The sequence below is a fragment of the Delphinapterus leucas genome, chromosome 2 (genome assembly GCF_059928025.1).
Source record: "Delphinapterus leucas isolate spDelLeu-1000000601 "Yukka" chromosome 2, BTC_Dleu_Yukka2, whole genome shotgun sequence".
Classification (NCBI taxonomy): Eukaryota; Metazoa; Chordata; class Mammalia; order Artiodactyla; family Monodontidae; genus Delphinapterus; species Delphinapterus leucas.
Window position 1 is genome coordinate 65,121,609 of NC_143130.1, and position 23,725 is coordinate 65,145,333.

At 55.9% G+C, this 23,725-nt stretch overlaps 1 protein-coding gene and 1 long non-coding RNA gene across 3 annotated transcripts; one reads left to right on the forward strand and one right to left on the reverse strand.

Annotated features, from left to right (window-relative positions):
• Positions 1 to 1,930: 1,930 nt before the first annotated feature.
• On the forward strand, positions 1,931 to 17,571 carry INSYN1 (inhibitory synaptic factor 1). Of its 2 annotated transcripts, XM_089907021.1 has the most exons (4): positions 1,931 to 3,082; positions 3,506 to 4,213; positions 8,915 to 9,043; positions 13,300 to 17,571. In XM_089907021.1, the coding sequence occupies exons 2-4, from the start codon at positions 4,058 to 4,060 to the stop codon at positions 14,005 to 14,007; spliced, it is 993 nt and encodes a 330-aa protein (XP_089763147.1). In that variant the 5' UTR covers positions 1,931 to 3,082; positions 3,506 to 4,057; the 3' UTR covers positions 14,008 to 17,571. The 2 variants fall into 2 exon arrangements, with proteins under 2 accessions (XP_089763147.1, XP_022435696.1); XM_022579988.3 differs by lacking the exon at positions 8,915 to 9,043 and having other exon boundaries at positions 1,933 to 3,082.
• A 62-nt stretch (positions 17,572 to 17,633) lies between these two features.
• On the reverse strand, positions 17,634 to 23,388 carry LOC149750163 (uncharacterized). The gene is made up of 3 exons (XR_016392053.1): positions 23,001 to 23,388; positions 22,668 to 22,717; positions 17,634 to 19,305 (listed from the first exon to the last, which is right to left on the reverse strand). It is a non-coding gene; the product is annotated as an uncharacterized LOC149750163 (long non-coding RNA).
• Positions 23,389 to 23,725: the final 337 nt, after the last annotated feature.

Here is a 23,725-nt window from a genome sequence, read left to right on the forward strand (position 1 = left end):
ATCTTTACTCCCTTGTCATATGAACTTTTGACAATGTCACCTATACTCACTAATTCCTATTTCTCACCAACCACTCAGCCCTCAGTCCCCAACAACCTGCCTCATCCCACCTTCTCCCCACCAAAAAACCCCCCAAAACCAAAAGAAAACAAAAAACCGTGCCCCTGCCACACCACCACTGGCTTCCTAATACCAGGACAATAGATACTTTCCGTTCCTTCTCTCACAGCTGCTCTCTGCAGCCTTTGACACTGTGGAGCACTTGCTTCCTCCAAACCCTCTCCTGAGTCTGCATGACGCCCACTCTCCTGGTTCTTCTACTTCCCTGACCACTCCAGCTCCATCTTTCTCAGGGACTATTTTCCAAGGCTCCAGCCTGACCTACTGCTTTTGTTACTGGTGTAAACAGGCTTCCTGGTTAATTTCAGCCCCTCTAATGATGATTTAAAAAAATATGTACTCTCAAGCCCAGGCATAGATCATGTACTCAACTGTCTTCAGAACATCTCCACCTGTCCCAAATTAGATGTCTCATCTTCACCCCAGACCTGTTCTTCTAAGTCAGTGGGTAGGACGACCATCTCCCAGTCTCTCAAGCTATAAGCAGAGGCATCCTGGACTCCCACTCCCTCTCCAAGTTCAACCAGTCTCCAAGTCCTCCCATGTTCTACTAAATTATTTCTCAAAACATCGCCTCCTCTCCATCCCTACTGCCATGCAGGCCCCTCCTCTCTCAGCTCGATTCTTGTAGTAGCCTCCTAACTGGTCCCCTGCCAGTGTCCGTGCCCCAAGATCCATCATCCTCAAAGACCCAGAGGGGTCTCCTGAGAGGTGAGCAGGACCGGGTTCTTCCCTAACACCATAGCTTCCCTCTACCTCAGGATAAAATCCAAGCTTCTAACCATGGCCTCTGGGTCTCTCGGGATCTGGTCTTCCTCAAATCCACTTTCCACAGAGCTGTCAAAATGGTTATCTCTACAAGGCCACAGTTGGTTCAACCCCCCCCCCCCGCCCCCCTTCACTTCTGCTTCTGAGCCTCTGCTCTCACCCTCCTCCCTGCCTGGAATGCTCACCGACACTTCCCCCACACTGACAGTCACCTGGGTAACTCCTACTTATCCTTTGAGATTCAGCTCAGGGCTTGTCTCAAGGAGAGCCTGCCAGCCCCTGGCCTGGGTTGCTCCCACCCTCCCCCTCCCCTACCATTGCTTCTGGAACTTGCCTTTGCCCTGCGTTTACCGCCCCTGAGTTTACTCAGCAGTGTCCTCACAAGCTGTGAGCTTCCTGAAGTGTTGCTTTTCCTTTCCGAGACGCCAGAGTCTAGCGTGGGGTCTGGTACACGGAAGGTGCTGAATAAATGTTGAGTAAATGGATGAATAACTAAACAAAGTGACCTGTGTCTAATGCATTCCTGTCATCTGCAGAATCTCCAACTCCAGCCCCATCCAGCCCAGAGCCTGGCACACAGTAGGTGCTCAGTAAAGGTTGTCAGTATTCTATTTTCTTAATGAATCTGACTTAAGGCAACGTCTGGGAGTAGTTTGAGGTATGATGGGGGAAGGGGGAGGGCCTGGATGCAGGAAATTTAGCCAAAAGGGAAGCCCGAGGCGCACCGCAGTGGGGGAAGGGGCAATGGGGGCTTATGGAAAGGTAGGAAGGAATTGAGTAAGCCCCTAACCCGCTGCCCTTCCGCGCCCCGAGGTCAACAGGAGTGCGCCCCGGCGAGCCCGCCTCCAGCCCCGCAAGCGCTGGACGTTTCCCAGTCACCGGGGTGGCGAGACCCCGCGGCTCGCGCGCTCGGCGCTCGGCGCTGGGAGGCGTGTGTGTCGCTTTAAAAGCTCCCTCCCGGCGCGCGGGGCCGGCCCCTTCCCTGACAGCGCCGAGGAGAGAGGAGCCGAGCCAGCCGGGCGGCCGTTGAGGGAGCCAGCGCCCGCCCGGGCGGCCAGTCCGGCGGGGGGCGGCGGGGCGGGCCGGGGGCGGCTGGGGCGCGGGCGGCGCGGCGCTCGGGAAGCGGGCCCAGGCCCGCGGAGCCCGGCGGGGCAGGGCGGGGCGAGGCGGCCGAGGGAGGCCCAGCCCGACCCGGCGCCCGGTGGCCCCACCGGCACAACCGGGCGCCCGGGGACTGGCCAAGCTGCGAGGCGAGGGCCAGCGGGCGGGAGGCGGCGGAGCGGAGCGGAGGCTGCGAGCCCCGTGCGCCCCGGCCCGCCGGGCCCGCCGCGCGCTCCCTCCCCTCGTCTCGCCTCGCCTCGCCTCCTCCTCTTGCTCTTCTCGCCTCCTCTCCTCCACCCGGCGCCGCTCCCGCCCGCGCCCGGCCGCCAGACCCAGCCCGGCCGGGCCCCCTGCCCCGCTCTCCCTCGGCCCGGCCCGGCGGGGACCTGGTCCCTGCGGCCAACACCGCCCCTCCCCCCGGGGCCCGGCGATTCCGGACCTTTCCGACCGTGGACTGAGCCGCGGGAGCGTTGTCGCCCCGGAGGACCCCGGGGCTAGACTGAGCGGACCCTCGCGGCCGCTCCGGACGCCGCAGGTGCCGGAGCGCGGTCATTCGGGGTCCGGGCTGAGCGCGCCCCGGGCGCCCACGGGTGCCAGCTCACTCCGGGCAGGGCAGGGCAGACCCCGGCAGAGCCCGGAGCCGGCCGATCTGGACTGGACAGAGCGAATTCAGGACGGTGCCGAGCCCCGGGAATGCCGGGCGTGGGCTGAAGGGATCCCGGCGCCCTCCGATCCCTCAGACTTTGGCTTGCGTGCTGGGACCGGACCGGCGTCGCCTCGGTCGCCCTGTGCCCGGTTCACCTGTGGCCTCAGAGCCCCAGACCCGCCGGACCCTTGCTCATTCCCCACCAGAGCCCGGCGGGGGTTGGGAGAGATTTTTCCTGGCCTCTTCCTTGGAGCGTGGAGGCCCCGCCCCCTCCCACCGTCCAGATGTCTCCAGCGGCGGCTCTGAGGACCTCCTTGAGGCCAAGGACCGAAGGGTCCAGAGAGAGAAGCCCGCCCTAGGGAGCCTTGGGGGCCCCCCAACCTCGCCTTGGGACTTGGCCCCCGACGCTGCGCGGAAGGAAGGCCAGTGCCCCCACTCCCCCCCTTGGTGAGTCCGGGAGCGGAGAGGGGGTTCTCACGGAAGGCGGGGCAGGGGAAGGGAAGGTCCAGCGGGGAACGAGGGCACCCCGGGGGCACTAGGAGGGAGGATGGATGTCTGGAGAGGCCCTCCAGTGAACCAGCGGGGCCTGGCCTGACTGGGGTGGGGGGGCGTTGGGGAGAGCCAGGGCAGGGTGCCCCATCACAGGCTGAGGACTTCAGCTTCTAAAGCAGGGGCTCCTGTTTTCCCTTTAGGGGAGGGGCTGTGCTATAGAGTATCTGCCTCCATCATCCCTCCCTACAAAAAAAATAAATAAATAAAACCAAATCCCCAGCGAGGAAAGGTGCAGGCTGGGGTGAGGAGGAAGGCAGCAGCGTTGCCGGCGGGTGCTGCAACCTGGGAGGGCTGACGCCAGGCTCGCTCTCTCTGCAGGGGGCTGCCCTCCTCCAATCCAGCTCCCTTCCCAGAGCCACCCACATCTGGAGCCCCCTTCACATCTGGAAGACCCCAGCCACCATCCCTCTGCAGGTGTCAGTTGCATCTCGAGACCTCTGCCTTTGCAATTTCCTAGGAGTTGTGAGGGGATTACTGCTGCCTTCCGCCCATCCCAAGGGCATCTCTTACCCGTAGTCCCTGCAGATTAATCCCCCTGCCTCTGTGTCCAGCTCAGCATACCCACAGGCACTTCAAGTCCTAGAGGCCACTCCTGAGACCCAAGGCCCCTCCCCCTGCTCTCCTGTGTCCTCATCTTGACCCCCCTTGGTCAGACTCTGTCTCCCTCTGGGTGTCCCATTCCCCACCCAGAGGTAGAGGAGGCGGGGTGGCAGGGGGCAGGGGCTGGGTGAGGGCCACCCAGGGCCAGGGTGGGCTAGGGGGCCGTTAAGATGTGGAGCTCTGCCCAGCTGAGGGGGGCTCCGTGGAGGCAGACGCAGCGTGTGCCCAGCTGGGGGGAGTATGGGCAGGCCTGCAGCCACGTGGTAAAGGATGAACATTCGGGGCACCCCGGACCTCGGGCAGCCCAGTGACGACCCCAGCAGCGGTGGCGAGCGGGAGCGGATTCGACAGCGCATGAAGATGGTCATTGGGCAGCTGGAGGACATACTGCGGGAGCTCAAGGAGGTGGCCAAGGAGCTAAGGGAGGTAAGTGAGGGGCCAGGCAGCCCCTAGACCGGTTTTCCTGGGCCTAGCCCAGGAAACGTACTCACACGTATGTGTTTAAGTGTGTGCGTGTGTGTGTGTATGTGTGTGTGTGTGTGTGCGTGCGCGCGCTCAAAGCTGTGCGCACCTGGGTCACTGTGCTGGGTACTTCCTTCTCCTTGTTCTTCTTTCCCCAAATCTGCTTTGCTGAAGATCTCACCGTACCCCAGGGCTGGCGGGGCCTCAGTGATCCTGAGACTGCTTGGGCAGCATGTTGTGGGCCCATGGTTCAGAGCTGCACGGTGGCCAGTAAGGACTGAATCCCACAGCATCCTCTTAGTGGAAGACGTTCTTCTGGGACCCAAGCTGACCTTTGACCCCACCATCTGCCTCCCAGACTCTGACTGGCTTATAAAGGGCCCTGGGAGAGTGTGGATGGCTCTACTGAGGCAGTCCCCGCTGCTCAAGGCCCAGCTCAGAGCATTCCCCAGAGATCACACAGATAATTAGAACCCTTGATCCTGGAAAAATTAAAGCCAGCTATGTCTTCCCTGCCCTGAGGTGGGAATGGGTCTAGGGGCCTGCTAGTGGGTATCAGTACATTGGCAGGGGCAGGAATCTCCTCTGAAGGTATGCATCCCCGTCCCACAGTTCTGAATGTTTTGTGCCAAGGCTGAAAAGTCAGTGAGAGATCCTGGGATATGTGTCCCTCTCTGTCTCTCTAAGCGGAGCCCGGTTTAATTACTGCTTCCCACATCACCAGGGTAATGAGGTACACATGTCCCCAGCCCTGCCCCCTGGGCTGTGTTCGAGCCCAACATGCATGACCAGCGTTCTGAGCCGCTGGCCTAAATCTGCCTGCTGGGTGCCATTATGCCAGCCAGGTGGGCTTTAGCCAAATTTCAACTCCTTGTAACCAGGGTCCCTGCAGAGATGGCAGGGAGAGTGATTGAACTGGAGTTATGGGCTTGAGCTCTCCCCAGCCAGCTGTGTGGGGAAGATGGGGGTGCTAGGAAGGCTGGGGAGAGGGGGTGATGGTGGACCAAATCCTGACTGGGAAAGTGGCATTCTAGCCTGGCCTGAGAGCCAAGGCACAGAGGGTGTTGGAAGGGAGTCATGTTCGGAGTAGAGGGGGTTGTGGAAGTGCTGGGACAGAAGCAGGGGTTGGACAGGGCAGCCCCTCTGCCCAGAGGCAGCCTCATCGAGGCGCGCACTAGGAAGTCCTTTCTCAGGAGGTGGGAATGGCTATTGCTGCAAGTAGAGAGAAGGGTGCTGCTTCTTCCCATGGACTGGGCTGGCCATGGTCTGGACTGAACATCTTTGAGAATACAGTTTGGAGGTCAAAGGCCAGATGCCCCTGAGCAACCCCTCCTCTCCCAACCTCATTGGTCCAGAGGACTACAGTCCCCTCTTTGACTCTCTCCACCCTCATCTTATTTCAGACGCTCTGTGGTTCTATCAGGACCATGGGAACTGTCCAGAGTCTCAGTCTTGGGCAGGGGCATGGGACCTATGCCCCAGCAAGCCTGCCCAGAAAGAGCCAGGATTGACTCTAAGCCTGGGAGGCAGCTTCAATAAGCTCAGAGCCTACTCCCAACTGAGCATCTTCCAGGCATCTGCCACCCCTCCCCGAATAGCCATCCAGAGCTTGGAGGCATCTCACAGGTCATCCAGACCATCCCTGTTTGTTTGCTGTTGAAGAAACTGAGGCCAGAGAGGGATAGGGGCTTGTCCAAGGTCACACAGCCTACCAGTGGCAGAACGAAGCCTAGAACTCAGGTTCCTGCTGCCTATTCTGGGGCTTCAGCAGGTGGGCTAATTGATATCTTTGCATTTTGACAGGGGTCTTCTAGAGGTGATACCTTATGCTCATGCTGTGATGCTCTGAGGAGCACCCTTTAGGAGTAAAGCAGGGAGCTCAGAAGTGCTAGGATTCATTTGCAGATCTTTTAGATGTCCCTTCCCAGCACACACACTCACCTACTCCCATGTCTCGAACAGCAGAGCTTCAGATTCCCAGGATTTGCAGCCTAGAGGCCTGAGCTAGGACAGGGAGAGATGAGTCCCCTCCCCCCACACACCCTGTAGGCCATGTGCCTCCACCCAAGACTTTGGCAGGTTGCTACGGCAACCAGAGTCTTCCCCGTATGCCACAGCCTGCCCGCTGCCAATGGCACCCAGCTGGGAGGGGTCACCAGGCCTCAGAGCTCCCCCATCCCCCAGGCAGGGTCTGGACATGGGGTGATGGGCAGAGGAAGTGGTGTAGAAAGCAGGTGAGGCTCTGGGAAGCCCAGACAGAAGAATAGATGCCGTAACTGACTTCCTGTTGGATGGGATTCATCAGGAATGCGGTTACTGAGAGCGGGGCGCCAAGCTCTGGTTTGGAGTAAAGGGTTTCAGTCCCCCTGCTCACTGGAACCTGCCATCTTGGTCCTCCACGGGGGCCGTAAAGCTGGATCTGTCAGGCGCTCCTTCTCAGTAGCTTAGTAAGGCATTTTCCCTTGGGGGTATGGATGGGCCCAAAGTCGAGAGGGTGACAGACACTTTTCCCTCATCACACCCCACTCCCCGGGCAGTACCAGCTCAGGGCTCACCAATTGGGGTTCTCATGCCAGGGTGCGCAAAGCACTTAGATGTGAAGACAAGATTCACGTGCAAGACTGCTGGGGAGTAGCACAGGGTGTTTGATGAAGGAGCAAGGCCAGCAGAGAGGAAGGGCTTAGCTGTGTCCCCTTCTGTCATTCTCCTCTCTCTGCTGCTCCCTTCCCCAGCCCCAGACACCACTGATCATGGCAGACTCTCCTTACCCTCTTGAGCATACAGCCTGAAGCTCGTAGAAAGACGAGGGACACCAATGCACTCCCTTCCCAGGCCCCTGAGCCTCAGTCTGCTCCTCCGAGATGGGGATGATGATCATTCTCACCTCAGTGTGATCTTAGGGTTTCATCAGGGTCTGGCATGCGGTAAGGGGGCCAACACCTACTCATACCCCTAAAGGATTTGGAGTTTCCTGTCCCATACCTCCCCTACCCTTCCAAACCCCTGCTGTAGCTCTGCCATTGGCCTCCCAGGCGATGAGGAACAAGTTCTGTCCCATGAATGGGAAAAGTAGTTTAATGGACTAAGTGAGGTGAGGAATGTAAATGCTTTGAAAGCTAAAATTGTGCTGCAGAGGGATATGACGGTTAATCATTAATTAGCCCTCATCTCTCCTAGGTTCCCCAGTACTCCAGAATGCCAGGCCAATCCCAGCAGGCTCTCTAAGCTCCTCAGAATTCTGTGGATCCTAATTTGGAGACACAGCACAGCCTACGGGCTAAGAGTATGGGCTCCACAGCCAGATGTCTCTGGTTCAAATCCAAGATCTGCCCCCTACCTAGCTATGTGAACTCGGGAAAATTTCTTTACCTTTCTGTGCTTCTGTTTTCCCATGTAAATGAGGATAACAAATTTTACACCCCCCACCCCACCCCCCAGCCCCAGGGTTGTTGTGAGAATTAAATGTGATATTATATATAAAGTACTTAGCACAGTGATGGGCACAAAACTCACTCCATATCTGTTAGATATTATTAATGAAATATTCTAGCACTGGCCAGCGCCTCACTCCGTGTATGGCTTTGTTCTTTTGGAGTCACATCAGCTTCTTAGCCATTATCAGGGAGGTCAAAGCCAGGACCCTGACCTCCTGGCTGGTACCATTTAGTACCTCCTGCATGCAGTAGGCAGTCCCATCCTCTTGCAGCAAGGAAAGGGAATAGAGAGTGACAGTGATATGGGGATATGAAGGGGGTTTCCAATAAGACGGCTTTTGAACAGAGAACCAAAGGAAGTGAGGGTGGTATTTAGGGGATGAGCGTGCCTGGCAGTGGAAACAGCCTGTGCAAAGATCCTGGGGAAGAAGTGGGCTCGGCGTGTTCAGGATCAGCAAGGAAGCCAGTGCAGCTGAAGTGGAGTGAAGTAGGAGAAAAGCAAGAAGTCAAAGAGGGAGCAGGGAGTCAGATTACACAGAGCCCTCGCAGGCTACAGTATGGAATTTGGATTTTGTCCTCGGTGAGAATCCCACATGCTCTCCAGGAATCTCCTGGTTGTGTTTCGGGGTGGGAGTCTGCCTCCCCGCTCCTCTCCCTGTTTCCTATCAACTGGGAGCCCCCAAGGCCAGGGATAAGGGGCTTGCCTTTGGCCTTTGAGCTTACCTTGAGCAGGTTCCTCCTTGGTTGTCCCCTCCCCAAGATATCGCTCAGCATGGAGGCTCAAAACTGTCTCTTGTGTTGATCGGCCGGTGTCTCTCACATCATCACTGACTCTTGAGTAGGACATAACTTAAGGGCACAGTTGCCCACCTAGGTCCGAACACCTCAGGAGGATGGAGGGGTGGGCACAAACATTTCACAGCCAGGGGTGGTGGTGGAGGATCCCCCCACCCAATTTTCACGGGGAGCAGGCCTGGTGGTGACTGTGCGGTCACCTCGGCAAGGCGCTGCGTGTGAGGTGGCAAGGAAAGCCGAGGCCGTTCAGGCATGAGATAAATGTGTCCCCGCCAGGAAGCAGCTGGAGCAGGAGAGGCTAGGGACCACAGAGCTGTGCCAAAGTGGGTCAGCTCCATCACCCGCAGCTCAGCAAGAATTGTGCGGAGTTTTTCCTGTTATTTCTTTTTTCTCACCTTCCTTTCCTCCCTTTTCCCTTTGCGTTCTCCTCCTCCAGACAGATTCAAGAAACTCCCCGACCAATTATGCCAACTTGCAGGATGAAAATCATGAATCACGCACGGTCAACTCGCTCCCCGCCACCCCTTCCCCAACTCCACAGCCCTCCAGGAAGACAATAAATAACGTAATCAAGAATTAAAAAATAATCAGTGGTCATAAATAATGCAGAATCCCCAGTGATGTAACCAGCTGCCCGGCGAGCTGGGAGGGAGGGAAGGAGGTAGCAGCTTGTCAAGGGAGTTGAAGGGGCCAGAGGTGAAGGGGGAGGAGATAAACAGGTTCTGGGCCTCCCGGGTCCTCAGTCCTGGGGCCTTAGGGAACACAGACGTGCTTCCTTTGGAGAGGGGTCTCACCCATGGCTGGAGGGCGGGCTAGGGCAGGCAGTGTTGGGGTGTCCAGGCCCATGGAACTTTCTCTCGAAAAAGAAGCCCCAAGTGGTTTTATTAAGCCCTCTGTCTCAACTCATCCACTCATTCAAAAGCTATATTTGTAAAGAATGTGCCAATCCCTGTGCCAAACTTGGGATGCAATGGTGGGCAAGACGGATCCAGTCCTGCCCTTCATGGGGCTTCCTGTCTAGTGAGGAGAGAGACATCAACGACCTTATAACATCTGCACACAAAACGGTAGCAGTGATAACTACTGGAAAATAAGGAGAGGTGCAGGGTACTGTCAGAGCCTTTCACAGGGAACCTGTCCGTATGGAAGTGAGAGGGAACGAGTGGGAAAGAAAGGAGGCATTCCAGGTGCGGCCCAGAGGCACAAGTGAGCTCGGTGGAGTGAATTGGGCAGGTGAGGGGCCAGGCCTGGCAGGGAGGAGGCTGCTTGCTGGAGAGAACAGGGCCTGTGACCAGATTTGCTGTGGGGTTGTGTGTGGGAGGCTCAGGAGTCTGGGGAGCAGTGAAGTGCTGGAAGCAGAGAGGTGATGTGTTCCTGCAGGCTGATTAGGAAGTTCCCTGGATGCAGCAGGAGCTGGACAGGCAGCGGCTGTGAGTGGGGAGACCGGATGGGTGCCGTGTTCGGAGGGTGGTGCAGCTGAGGCTGTGGCCAGGACAGAGGTTGTAGACACCCTGGGGACAGGGCCTGAGGCCCCCAGCAGGTTTTGTCACAGCCCTTAGCCCTGCCCTTCCTCTCTAGTGCTCACTCTTGCTCCCTGTAGAGCAGGTGATTCCCATCCTTGACCCCTGACTTCCAGTCTCAGCTCAGCCCCTTCTAGTCCCCGTCAGCCAGCGCAATGGGAAAGGTGGTCTCAGCGGTGTCTCCAGTCCCTCCTGGCTTCAAGGTTCTATGGTTCTGTGATTTCTGTGGTTCCATTCTCTCTCTCCCCCTCTCTTTCCTTTTGTGTATATAATTATTTCCCTGCACTCCAAGACAATCCCAAATTACATGTAGGCAAAATGATTATTAAATCTCAGAGAGAAATCATAGATTTCAAGACAGCCAAAGCAGAGAGGTAGGTAGCCTGGGGCCTACCCTATTCCTGCCTTCCTAACTGGCCCCATGAAATGAGGCACCAGGGACGGGCAGCAGGGTTTGTGGACTGACCCGGGCCCTGCATACAATCTGGGTCCCCAGGCCCAGTTGCAGAGCCCAGATTCTTAAGTGCTTTGCTGTGCAGACTCTGCAGTTTAAAGCACATTCCTATCTGTTGAATCCCCAACGTTTGGCGAGTAGAGGTGTGTCCTCCTATTTTACAGGGGAGGAAATGAGACATGGAGAGGGAAATCACCTGCCTCTCAAGCCTCTTAGCCAAGATGGGGCAGACTTGGGACTTGAGCCCAGACCTCCCTCCCTTCCTTCCCTCCACTCTCCCAGGATGGAAACAGAGAGGGACATTCTAATGGAGAAGGGGAAGGGCCTGAACGTGAAGGCCTCCTGAGCAGGTGGCCGGCAAGGGCTTCTTGGGCGGGAAGAGTGTCCAGGCCTGAGGCTCTAGGGCTCCTGCCCCGTGGACCCTGCATCTTCCTCACAGGGGATTAGGAGCCCAGCTTCGGGGCCTGGCCTGGCCGCAGGCAACCCTGTGAGTTCACAGCCGAGTCATTTAACTCCAGATTCCTACCATCATCCTCCCACCCTCAGACAGCAGCAGACTCTGGGCAGCTTTGCTTGATCAGCGGAGTCTAATTAGAGCGTGTGGCTGTCCCAGGGGCACAGGGCCCCTCCCCAGGGCGGCCATGCCCTGGGGTGCTATTTTTCACCAGCTGAAATCCCCAGTCCCCTAGGCCAGTGGTCCTCAAAGTCTGTTCCTGGCAGCAACAGCGGCAGCAGCAGCATCACCTGGAAGCTTGTTAGACATGCACCTCTTGAGCCCCACTGGGACCTACTGAATCGGAAACTCTGGGGAGTTGATGCGCACCTGGGTTTGAGAGCCCCTACTCTAGGCCAGGGCTCCCACCAGCTCTCAGGTGGGGCTTGGGTTAAGCAAGGGTTTAAGGGGGATGCGAGCTTCTCTGAAGTGGGGGAGTCATTCTAGGGTGGGGGACTGGGGTGGTCAGACTGGAGGGTAGAGCCCTATCCCCATTGCCTGTCCAAGCCCAGAAATCATGGCAGCACCTCAGCCGTGTGCAGTGTTGCAGGGCCGGCAGAGGCGGGAATCTCAGGTCCCCCGTGACTGGTGCTTCTGGTCCATCATCCATAAACTCAGGAGATGATGATCTCCTGGGTGGAAAGCCTGACACATAGTAGGTGCTCAGAGATGGGAGATGATATCACTTTTATCACCAGTGCCCCCACAAAGCCCTTTTACTGCCTTCTCATTGTTCCTCAGGAAGCTCTGGTGAGGTTGGCAGTCCTGAGATTCATACCCACTTGGTGGTGAGTGAAGTTGAAGTCCAGAGAGGTTATGTAAGTTACTCAAAGACACAGAACATTTGATGTCTAAGCCGAATCAGGAACCTAGGTGTCTTGACTCCCCCAGCTCTTCCATAGGCCTCAGCCGAGTGTTCCTTCCATCCCTGGTCTGGGGCTGTGGGAAGTGGGCATCCCTAGGTATTGACGCCCCAAAACAGCTTCTCAAGTCACTCCTCTAAATACAAGAGTCCTAGAATCTCAGAGATGGAAGGAAGTTTGGAGATAAACTAGTCACCCAACTCCCCATTTACAGATTGAGAAACTGAGACCTAGAGAGGGAAAACGACTGACCAGGTTGCCAGCGTCAGAGCTCACGACTCCTGACGCGGTAGACGTCTCACTGAGCCAGACTCCTCCTGACCCATCATCTTTGCCCTTGCTTTCCACTTGCACTTTGAGGCACTCACCGCCCGCACTCCTTGCTGAACACCTAGCACATCCCTGGACAGCAGTCATCTTCAGTAAATGTTTGTTGAATTAGGGACTTCATTAGTTAATGAATTAACTGACCTCTCTGACTCCAGGGAAAGAGCACTGGAGAGGGCTGGGAGCTAGCTCCTGGGCCTGATGACTCACTGCCTGTGTCTTTGTCTCTGGGTCTCTTGGTCCCTCCGCTTTGCTTTTGTTGTTGTACTGGTTTGGATTTTGGCCTGAGTCTCCTCTCCTCCCCTTGCTCTGTCCTCTCCCTATGTCTGACTGGGTCTCCCTTTCTGCCTCACTGTCTTCATTGCTGATGTCTGTGCTGACAGTGGCCTAGGCAAGGGTTGTCCTGAGGCAGGGCCTCCTGCATGAAACAGGGCTTCACCTCGTGCGGGGCAGGTGGGTGCAGTGACCTCTGTAGCCCCTCAGGGCACTTAACCAGCAGTTCTGGGCCCAGGATGGATGGTTTTCTTATCACTTACCCTTCTCCATCAAACCAGGATTGATCTTCACTCATCAAGAGGCAGGGAAGGGGAGGATGGAGGAGGCTCCAGGGCTATGTAGGGATGGGGTGGTAGAGACCCATGGGGGGCACTCGCTGACCCACTGCAGGGGCTGGTCCAGGATGCTTCAGAAAGCCTGGGCAGAGCCTTCTTTGCAGTTACCATGTATCATTTCCTCTCCAAGGGTGGGTGGGCTGCTCATCCTACCACTGAGTGGCCTTGCTGGAGTCTCTCAGCCCCTTTTAAATGGCCCCCTGTCAACCAAAGGAAGATCAAGCTCTGAGCACCAGGGCTGCCCCCCAGAAGAGCAGCTGGCTTTGGGGCAGAGGGACCTGTGAATGGACGGGGTGCAGGGCTGGAAGGCATCCCCCTTCCCCCAAAGGCACTGAGGCGTGGAACCAGGGGAATGGCCGGAACCAGCTCTGTTCACCCTGGTCCAGTTTGGGCCCTCAACAGGGCAAACAAACCGGTGACCTCAAGTCCAGTCGTGTCCTGTAGGGTCATCAGCCGGGGGGTGTAGTAGGGTGGGACGGGGCACACTCACACCTAGGTGATGCTGGCCGCTGCCTGGCCCCTCTCACTCACTCCTCTCCCCTTCCCCGGCCAGGTGGTGAGCCAGATCGATAAGCTAACCTCGGACTTCGACTTCGAACTGGAGCCAGATGACTGGACCACAGCCACCGTGAGCAGCACCTCCAGCAGCGACAAGGTGGGCGTGGGCGGCCCCTTTGACCTGGGCCACCTGGACTTTATGACAGCTGACATCCTCTCGGATAGCTGGGAGTTCTGCTCCTTCCTGGACATCTCCACCCCCTCAGACTCCGTGGACGGCCCCGAGTCGACCCGGCCGGGGGCTGGCCCTGACTACCGGCTCATGAATGGCAGCATGCCCATCCCCAACGGGCCCCGGGTGGAGACCCCGGACTCCTCCAGCGAGGAGGCCTTCAGCGCTGGCCCTGTGAAGGGCCAGCTGCCCCAGCGGACCCCGGGCACACGGGAGAGGGTGCGATTCAGCGACAAAGTGCTCTACCATGCTCTATGCTGTGACGACGAGGAGGGGGACGGCGAGGAGGAGGTGGGCCTGTCCCCGGAGCCTCCCCACACAGAGGCCCACGCGGGCCCTCTCAAGCCCTCCCCGGCTCCCTACAAGCCGAGGCGCTCTCCACTGACTGGCCACCGCTCAGACCCCACCTTGGCCCCCGAGCAGACCCGAAGGGTCACAAGAAACAGCAGCACCCAAACGGTGTCAGACAAGAGCACTCAGACAGTGCTGCCCTACATGGCCACCAGACAGAAAGCCAAGGGGAAAAACTAGGGGCCGGGGAGGGTGGCGGGGGGCGGGGGGCACATAGAGCTATAAATATATATATATTTAAACAAACGCAGTCATAATAAAATTTTAAAATGCTAAGGATCCGGCCCCACAGGGCCCAAAGCTTTCACAGAGCTCATCTTAGACACAGAGATGCCTGCTCACCTCTTAGGTCTCAGGAAGTGTGGCCAGAACTACCCTCCCTTCCTTCTCATGGCAGGGCTCCTGAAGAGGGTGTCCAAAAGTGTGTAGGTGAGGTGGGGAAGGTCTCACATGGGACTCGTCTTGCAGACCCCAGAGCACGGTGGTGGAGTCCGGCCGCCAGCCTGGGCCCTGTCTTGGAGGGGATTCATGAGTAGGAGGCAGGCTCTCAAGCAGCAGTGTCCAAGCCCAGGGCTAACGGTGGGTGTAATTCGGAGGAGACTGCAGGACCGAGGGCCTGGGGGTGGCGTCACTCCAGCTGGGCCCAGGATCACTCACACCCCCGTGCCTTTTACTCTGAGGCTGACTTTTGCCTCTGCTTCCCCAAGGCAAACTTACCTGGATATATACAGTCCCACCCTCCTCCCGTCTCAGGGTTGCCCAGCACACAGAGAAGGAACAAGCTCTTCCCATGTGCGGGCCTCCATGCTGGAAAACTGGGCTTCCACAGACCCTGGAGGGCCAGGCTGAACTGGGCCGAGATTTGTTTGGAGAGCCTAGACCACTCCTGATCCTTTCAGCTCCCATGCTCAGCCTTGACCTCTAGGGATCAAAGACTCAGGGCAGAATCTCAGTCAGCCCCTGCTTGGCCCTGAGCAGACCTGAGGTCCACATGAGAAAGCAGGCAGCCACCGCCGTGGGGCTGTGAATCAGAGCCATAGACAGGCTCCCAGCCCCCTTCACCAGGCAGGCAGCCCTGGAGAAGGGTCCAGTGGCCCTACTCTGTCCCTGCTTCTCCACACTGGGACCCTGAGCCCAGCTTAGCAGGTCTTGAATGACACCAACAGAGACAAGATTGGAGCCTAGAGGTAACAACAGGGCTTCATCTGGGCCGTGGCCTACGCAGGGACAGCGTCTGAGTATTCTTGGGATAATAACCACAGTCATTGCTCACATTTATTGAGCAGGTCCCTATGCGACTACTATGCCGAGGTCGTTTTACAGCATTATCTCATTTAATCTTCACAATAACCCAACAAGATAGGAACTATCACTATCCCCATTTTTCACATGAGAAGACTGAGGTTCAGAGAGGTTAAGTAACTGGCCCAAAGTCACAGAGCCTGTGCCACTCTGCCCACCATGAGCATGTGGTTTCCAGGTTATACCTGGCTCTGCTCTCTAGCAGCAGTGTGACCTTGAGCAAATCCATTTGCCTCTCTGAGCCTATCTACCTCGTCTATAAAATAGGTCTGGTAGTCTTCGCCTACCTCATTGGGGGCTATGGGGCTTTGACAAAATGGGGAATGTGAAAGTGGTTGGTAAGCACCAAGGCACTGGACATGCATTGTGGTCAGTGCAACCCAACCCAGATTCCAGTGTTTTCCAGGTGGGGAGTCCTGAGTGGAGTGGGCAAAGAAGCCACTCCCATCGAATGGGAGCTGTCCCTGGGTCACTGCTTCACTTTGTCCCCCACAGCAGCTTGAGTTCCGGAGATCGCGGCAGCTTGCTTCACTGCCCCTCGCTCAGATCAGGGAGGTAAGGACACCACACCTTGGGGACCCCCCTGCTGCACATGGGGGCCCAGGAGGGCCTGACCGGCAATGTGGCAGCACCTACTGCCCCTGCCTGAGGGGCCAGAGGAGGCGCTGTCCAGCCGCAGCAGTGCAGGAGCTAGAGATTCTGCAGGCCAGTCGAGCAGATGCTGGGGATGCTATCAGGATGAGATGGGCCAGGCCTAGGGCGCATGCTTTGCAGTGTTGGAATCTCCCCTCGGGCTAGGGGTTAAAGTCAGAGCCCTAAAGATGTGAGCCTCCAGGGTGGAAATCCAGGGGTGTGGTGGACCGTGGCTAGCTCTCCCCAGCCCAGGCCTGAGAGCCAGGGGTCTGAGCTCCTTTATCAGCCCCAGGAAGTTCTCAGGCAGTTGGGGCTGATCAGTGATGGGACCCTGGCTCACAGCATGAATGCCAGGGGCCCAGGGCCAGCTGGGTTCTGCCCTATCTGACAGTGAGGAGGGAGCAATCCAGGGCAGCCCCACCCCACCCCAAGTATGGGCACACCTAGCTCTGAAGGAAGACATCCAGTTCTACCTCCAACCCTGGATTTTCTTTTCCAACGGCAAGATTGGTTTTAGCCTTACCGTCTTTCATCTTTACCACAGGGGAGAGAAACCTACAGAATAGTATGCATTTCACCAAGGAAGAAACAGACCCAGAGCCAGGGATCTCTGACAGAGCCCTGGGTAAGGCATTGTCCTTTCCTGGTAGCCCCCTCTCCAACCCCCACTCTGGCTCTCTGTGATTGCGTGTGGTCGTGACTAACATCCATCAGTTAGCCAGACCTGTTCCCTGGTCCACCACCTGACTACTTGCCCCAAATAGGGCAAAGGTGCGAGGGTGTCCTGGAAGACGGGAAAGTGGGTATTTGTTCTGAAGGCCCCCCAGATTACTGGTCTTCCTTCATAATTATGCCACATCCAGTCCAGGCCTTGCTGACAGTGGAGCGTGATCCCCGTGGCTTTCTTATGACTTGAAATGCAGAGCGTGGCCACCTAGGGAAAGAACTAGGACAGTCAGAGTTGTTGAGCCACCGAACCTGCTGCTTCTGAGTAGTGAGCTTCCCGTCCCTGAGCAGACGCTGCCATCCCTGAGACCTTCCCCTCCATCTTCCTGCTCCTCCGGGCACTGTCCCTCCCGGCTCTTCCCCACATCCACGCCTTTGCTGGTTTCTGGGTTTCCTTACCCAGAATGTCCCATCAGATCTCCCTGTTTCCAAGAGGTCTTATTTCACTGACCACCTCCTGTGTGCTCGGGCTTGTGCTGGCCGGTGCTGTGGAGGAGACAGAGGGAGGTAAACGCTTGTGACACAAGAGTGAGACAAGAGTCGTAGTAACAGCTCACGTTCATCGAGCACGTGCTATGCACTGGGTGTTGCTCTAAACGTGTGCCTCATCTCATTTATTCCTCACAGCAAATATGAGATAAGCACTTTTATTTATGCCTGTTTTCCAGATGAGGCAACTGAGGCTCTGAGAAGTTAAATAATTTGCCTAAGGGCACAGGATGGGTCATGGCACCGGATTCGACCTCGAAGTCAATGACTCAGCACTCGAACATCTGCTGCAGTCAAAATCAGTGGTGGAGTCAGTGCTCTGGTCTCTGGGGGTGAGGGAGGGGCCTGGTGCTCTAAGAGCCAGGTGGGCCTGGGGCTGTTAGGAGCAGGAAACCCGTGAATGCCATTCAGTCTTTGGAGAGCTTGGCTGCTGTTAACCTGAATGTCACAGCCCTTGACACAGAGCCTGGAACCAAACGGATTATGAGTTCAATAAATGTTTGTTGAATGAATGAATGAGCCCCATTTGCAGAGGGGATCCATTGTGCATTCATTCAATCAGCTTTTATTGCAGACTTCCTACATACCAGGTCTCATTTTGCTTGTCACACACATACACACAACGCTCTGTGAGGGTCTGGTCTGGTGTGGCTGGGTGTTGGGCAATGTCAAAACGGAAGGGTGTGGGATTTCAGTGCTGAGAAGCCCACAGGCCTTGGGTCCAGCCTGTGATCCCTGAGAAAGGAACCTGAAGCTTGAGGCAGGAGACCAGCTTAGTGAGGAGACAGCTCTGGAACATGTCCTTGTGGGGGCAGGGGTCCTCAGCCTGATGCCACTTTAATGGGGCGGGCACATTGCAGTGCCCCAATGTCTGAGAATAAGACACTGTCTCCATTTTACAGGCAAGGGACAGATGATCTAGTCTACAGAAGTAGTCTGATGAAACCAAGGGGCAGAAAGAGGGGCAAACTATTCAGAGGCCCCAGCACCATCCCCCGCCTTTAGAGACAAAGCGAGGCTCTGTCAAGAGAAGGAAAAAAGGGCAGGGGAGGAAGCTGGGAATTCAAGGCAGGCCCAACCTTCCACCTCTGCCCCTCCTGAGTTCCCTTTCTCTGTCCCAGCCCCTCCCTCCCCCCACCTACCTCCCATCCTCCAGCTGCGGCTTGTATAAGAAAACTGACATTTATCAACCACCTAGTACATGCTGGGCACTGTGCTGCATCTCTTAACTAACACTAAATGACAGATTTAGTTGTGCCTGGCACATAATAGGTTGCTCAATAATTATTTATTAAATAAACGGATGAACCACGATCCTTACTTTACAGGTGAGGGAGCTGAAGAACAAATAAGGAATTTGTTCAAAGTTGCACAGTAGGAAATTGGTGGAGCTGGGGATTTACCATTGCTGTTATTACTTACACTATATAAGAGCTACTATTTATGGAATGCCTATTATTTGATGCATTGGTCGCTTTACATAAATTATCTTACCTACTTTACAGGAACCCTGCACGTAACTGAGACTCTTGCCGTTTTACAAATGAGAAAACCGAGACCCAGAGAGGTGTAGTATACTTCCCAAAACAGCCAGCTCCTAAATGCAGAAATAGGATCTGGATCTAGACTTCCCCATGCTTCCCACACTCCTAGCTTCAGGGTACCAGGAACCCCCACAAGTAGAGATGTTGCCAGAGCATGGATTTCCCTCGGCACAACTAACCAGTGCTCACCAGGGCTCAGGCCCTCAGGAACGAGACTCCTAGAACCTGCCCTTGGTTCCCTGTGGGTCTGGGGCATGGACTAGGGATCAGCAGAAAACAGCCCCAGGTTCAAATTGTCCTCTTCCCCTTCTCATGTCTCCAGCAGAGCCAGGAAGACTAGGCTGTCCTCAGCCCAAGAAATTTCCAGCCCTTTTCTGGTCTGGGCTGAGCTGGCATTAGTTAGGGGTCGGAATATCTAGGAAAGGATGCTGGAAGGAGGAGGATTTGAAATGGAATTCATTTGCAATGGAGTAGCACTTGGACACTTGGAAGTGGGAATGAAGGACATCTGGGGTAGGTGTAACTTTATCAAGATGGCTGGGGTGGCCATTCGGGGGACAGCAGAGAAAAGCCTTGCTGAAGCAGAGGGTGCGTGTTGGTGCAGGATGGGAAAGATGAGAGCACCTGCAGCGAGGGACTTGAGGGTCCCACAGCCTCTTCAGAGCCACTCCATTTTCTTGACCGTGGCAGGAGGAATCAAGGTTTCCTGTCTAGTCTGAGGCCGGGAGGGAGAAGGGAGCTCGGTAAGGCATTATCCAGAAGAGAGCATCGTGGTAGAGACCCACTGTAATGAGTAGGTGAGAGCATCACGTGATTAGCACAATGGTAAGTAAAATACATATGCTGACTCCCCAAAGTATCTCACAACTAGATTAAACACCCCTCCTGCAACGCATTCTCACTGAACCTTTCTTTCCTCCATGGGGCAGGGGGTGGGGGTGGGGTGGGGGGATGCTGGGACCTCACTGGCCCCATTAGAGGTGAGCTAGCCAAGATCCTGATGAGAGCTGACTCTGCCCACCTTCCTGCCCTGAACCCTGACTACAGAAGTTTGCGTAGCCACCATCACCACCCAGCTCTCCCACTTTCCTGTCCCCAGCCATGTCAGCCAAGGAGACCGAGGTGAGTAACCTCAGGCCCGTGCTGTCCACACCCAGGCACTGTGCCTGATCATATCTGACTCCCTGCCAGGAAGGCTCAAGCTCACACACCTGCCTGCGGCTCTCAGTTCCCTGTTCAGGCTGCTCCCTCCCTGATCCCTGCAGAGGGTGGAAGCTTCCCCCTGTGGACAACGATCCATGCTGCAGCACCAGCAGGGCGCCCTTCCCTTCCCACCGCTGCTGCTGCCATCTTAGAAGCACCGCAGACACCAGCTCACCTGCCCTTCACTCTACCTGACCCAGCCTCCACCCCCAAGAAGGTAAGACAGGGCAGGGGTCACTACAAGGCACAGCCTGTGGAGGACTTGTGGAGAGAGGCCTGGGGGCCCTGATTTTTGTGTGGTTTCCTTGTGGCCAGTGGTAGGACTTTTCCAGGAGATCTTGGTAGGGATGGAGAATTTTCCCTGAGCCAAGTAGTAGACTGTGAGAGGCTTCCCAGAGGAGGTAGTGATGGTTACGTCCACTTTGGAGAGGTGGGGAAGGAAAAGAGTTCACTGGTGACCCCGGAGTGCAGGGAGAGGGGCAGAACCCTGGCACCATCTCTCCCCTTTGCCCCCAAGACTGACCACTCCCTGGTAGGACAGTGTTGGGGGGTGGCACATTTGCCCCAGGGACCCAGGGCAAGTGTGGAGAGTTAAATCCATAAAACCAACAAGAGAGGGTGAGTCCCAGGAGTGATGAGCTCAGTGTTGGAGTGAGGGTGGCTGGGGGCAGCCTGTGCCCCCCAGGGGGTGGGCAGGAAGTCCCTGGCAGAAGAGCCAGGGGCATGAGGCAGGAGACCAGCCTGACAAGGCCCAGGGCACTCAGCCTACCACCCCTTTCATGGGCGGGGTACACTGCAGTGTCCCTGGTGCCTGAGAATGGGGTGCCACTCTCTCAGGATGGATTTCACTCCAGGCCTGATGAAGGTAAGAGGAGAGGCCATTCAGGGTGGGCCCCAGACATGGAGTCCAGTCTTGCCCACTCAGCATGTGGGTCTCCCACAGGGTCCTGCATCTCTCAAAGGAAGGTCGAATCCAGGCCCTTCCCTCTGGCTTCCTCATAGAAGGGTTCTTTGTGCTCAGGCCAGAGACTGGGAGCTTTTCCAGGAAGCTGCAGGTGGTCCTCCTGCCCAGTGCGGGGGGTGGGGGGGGGGGCGCGTTTTGAGAACTTCTCTAGCCCAGTGACATCCCTCTCAGGCCACGCTGACCCTACTCACCCTCCAGTTCCCTGGGTGTTTCTCTTTGTTGCATCCAGAGGTTGCAAATTGGTGGCCTGCACACTTGTTTGCTTCCCACACATACTTTTGTTTCAAAGAGGAGGTTACGTAAAAACAGATTTCAGGTTTCTTGGGAAAAGAATCCCCTCAATTTTGTTCTAAAAACTTGTCTTAAAAGAAAACTAGTAGGGAATTCCCTGTTGGTCCACTGGTTAGGACTCTACGCTTCCACCTGGGGCCCGGGTGCTATACTCGGTCAGGGAACTAAGGTCCCACAAGCCACGCAGCGTGGCCAAAAAAAAAAAAAAGAAAAGGAAAGAAAAAAAAAATCAGTAGATCTGACAATGCTGGGCTGGTATTCCACACGGAAACAATCAGCAGTGGCCCTCATGCATCTACAGTGCCTCCTGCAGGCAGGCTGATTCCTCAGCCTGCCCGCAATTCATCTTTCTCTGTGCCATTGCCTTCCTTCTGCCCCTGCATGTCTTAAACATACACCTTCCTTCCACCCTCATTACTAAACTGAGATTGATTTTCCCCACACAGCTTCTCCTCCAGTGGATCACAAGCCCCTTGAGGGCAGGAACAATCGCTGTGCTTCCAGGAGCTGGCACAGGGTTGGCACACAGTAGGTTCTCAGTGAATGTACGTTGAATGAACATGCCTCTCGCTCAGACCCTCAATAGCCCTCCTTTGCCCCCAGGACTTAAACCCCTCTCCAGATCCACAGTGGGGGCCATGAGTCCCAAAGTCTTCCCAGAAGGAGGGGATGTCATTCTGGGTCTTGGGGGAGCAAAGGGGCAAGAAGGGCACTTTGCCTAACCCTGCTCCTCCTTAAGGCGCTGACCTCTTCTGGAAGTGCGGAAGCATCCACTCAGTTTTGTTTTGCTTTGTTTTTTTAATCTAGAGGCACCACTGCAAGACCGAGGGATGAACTCATACTTTTTAATAAAGGAATCTTCAAATAGCCCTTGTAGCTATTCCATCAATCCACTGGAGCACCAGCCACAGAGACAACTCATTCACTAGGTAATTGCCATCGTTCAAGTGTTGGATGGGACACTGTGAGATGTCACTTAAGTGAATTTTTGCTTAATCAAGTGCCTTTTCCCCATAAGGCTTGTACATTCTGAAAGCCCAGAGGATATCAGTGAGGGATGGACTTGGCTAGCCCTGCTTACCAGGTCTCCTTATCCCTCTCCTAAGTAAGACTCCGCTGGGATGTGACTGTGGGAGGGCCTGGGGTCAGATCTCTCTCCTGGAGGCCCAGCAGAGCACACGTAGCTCCAGGTTATCATTACGTGCTCCCCCACCCCCATCTGGTTGCTAGGAGGCTCCAGGTTTGTAACGAGAGCCCCCTTCATTATGGAAAAGGGAGCTCAATGTCCTAGGACACCTTCCTCTCCTCCCCCACCCCTACTCCTCCTGGTCCTCCTCGATTCACAGGTGCAAGGCAAGCACTGTCCAGTTATCCTTCACGAGGAAGCTGACGCTTCTCTGCTTTTTTAAGATGTGAGCTCTGGGCTGCACACAAAGCGATAGAGAACGGCTGCGTTGAGTGAATCACTCTTTCAACCGATTGCCCCTGTGATCAGTGGCATTCCTGGGATGGTTGGGTGAGAGAAAGGCTCAGGTGCTGGACAGGCTGAGTCTACATGAAGAATTAAGGCTCAGGGAGAGGCCAAGGATAGGATCAGTCAGGGCAAGGGAGGGCTCCCTGTGTGAGCAGGGTCAGGGCTCAGTCTGCTCTCCCTGACTCAGCTCCCTGCTCTCTAGTGTAAACCGTACCTCATATACAAAATGTGAAACAACTTGTCACTCTCCTGCCTTAAAACCTCCTATGAAAGAAAGAAAAGAGAAAAAAATGTCAGTGGTTCCTCGTGGCCTTTAGGATCACAAAGCAGGACATTTAAGGGACTTCCCTGGTGGTTCAGTGGTTAAGACTCCGTGCTTCCACTGCAGGGGGCACTGGTTCGATCCCTGGTTAGGGAACTAAGATCCCACAGGCCACATGGCCAGATGACAAGAACAAACAAACAAATAAACAAAGCAGAACATTTAAGACCCTCCTAGCTTGGTGTCTGCTGGTCCCTGCCCTCCTTGCCACTCCCATCCACATACCTTTCGTTCAAGGCAGATGAGCTGCTCGAAGTCCCTGAAGTGCCTGCTTCCCTCTTGCCTCTGTGTTCTCAAGGCCATTTGCCTTCGTGGGACTGACCCTGCTTCCCCCTCTGTAGGGCCTAGAAGCTCCAGCTGTAGAACTGAACAAAGTTGGGTTTGATCCCTGCTTTATCACCTGCTGGCTGTGGGACTTGGGGCACATAGCTTAGCCTCATTCAAGCACAGAGGCAGCCGTGCATGAGCCAGGGTGAGGCTTTCAGGGTGTGTCCCCAGACAGGTTTTAACGCATATGACTCATTTTAATCATTCGTTATTCCCCTGTTGTGTTTATGTCTGATTAGCACTTGGCATCCCAGCCCTACCCCTTCCTAGTGGCCTTGCTAGACTGCTGTGGCTACAGCTGCAGCTGTGTGTGAATGCTGCATTCCAGAAGTTAGAGGCACTTTGACAAGGCTGGGATGGCAGATTTGGAAGCTATCTATGGCTGCTTTGGGCTGTTTGAGGCCAGCAAGCCTGGGTGTGGAAAGGCAGCAGCAGTTCAGGGTTGAGTCTTCCGACTCATGGGTGTGAGGAGGCAATAGCACGATCCCTGCTCCCCGGCCCGGCTACGGCAGCAAGGTCCCGAACCCAGTGCTTCCAGTGATTCCTCCCCTACATCCCATATTCTTTATGCTGCCGTAACCAGGTGCCACGAACTTAGAGGCTTAAAACAACACAAATCTGTT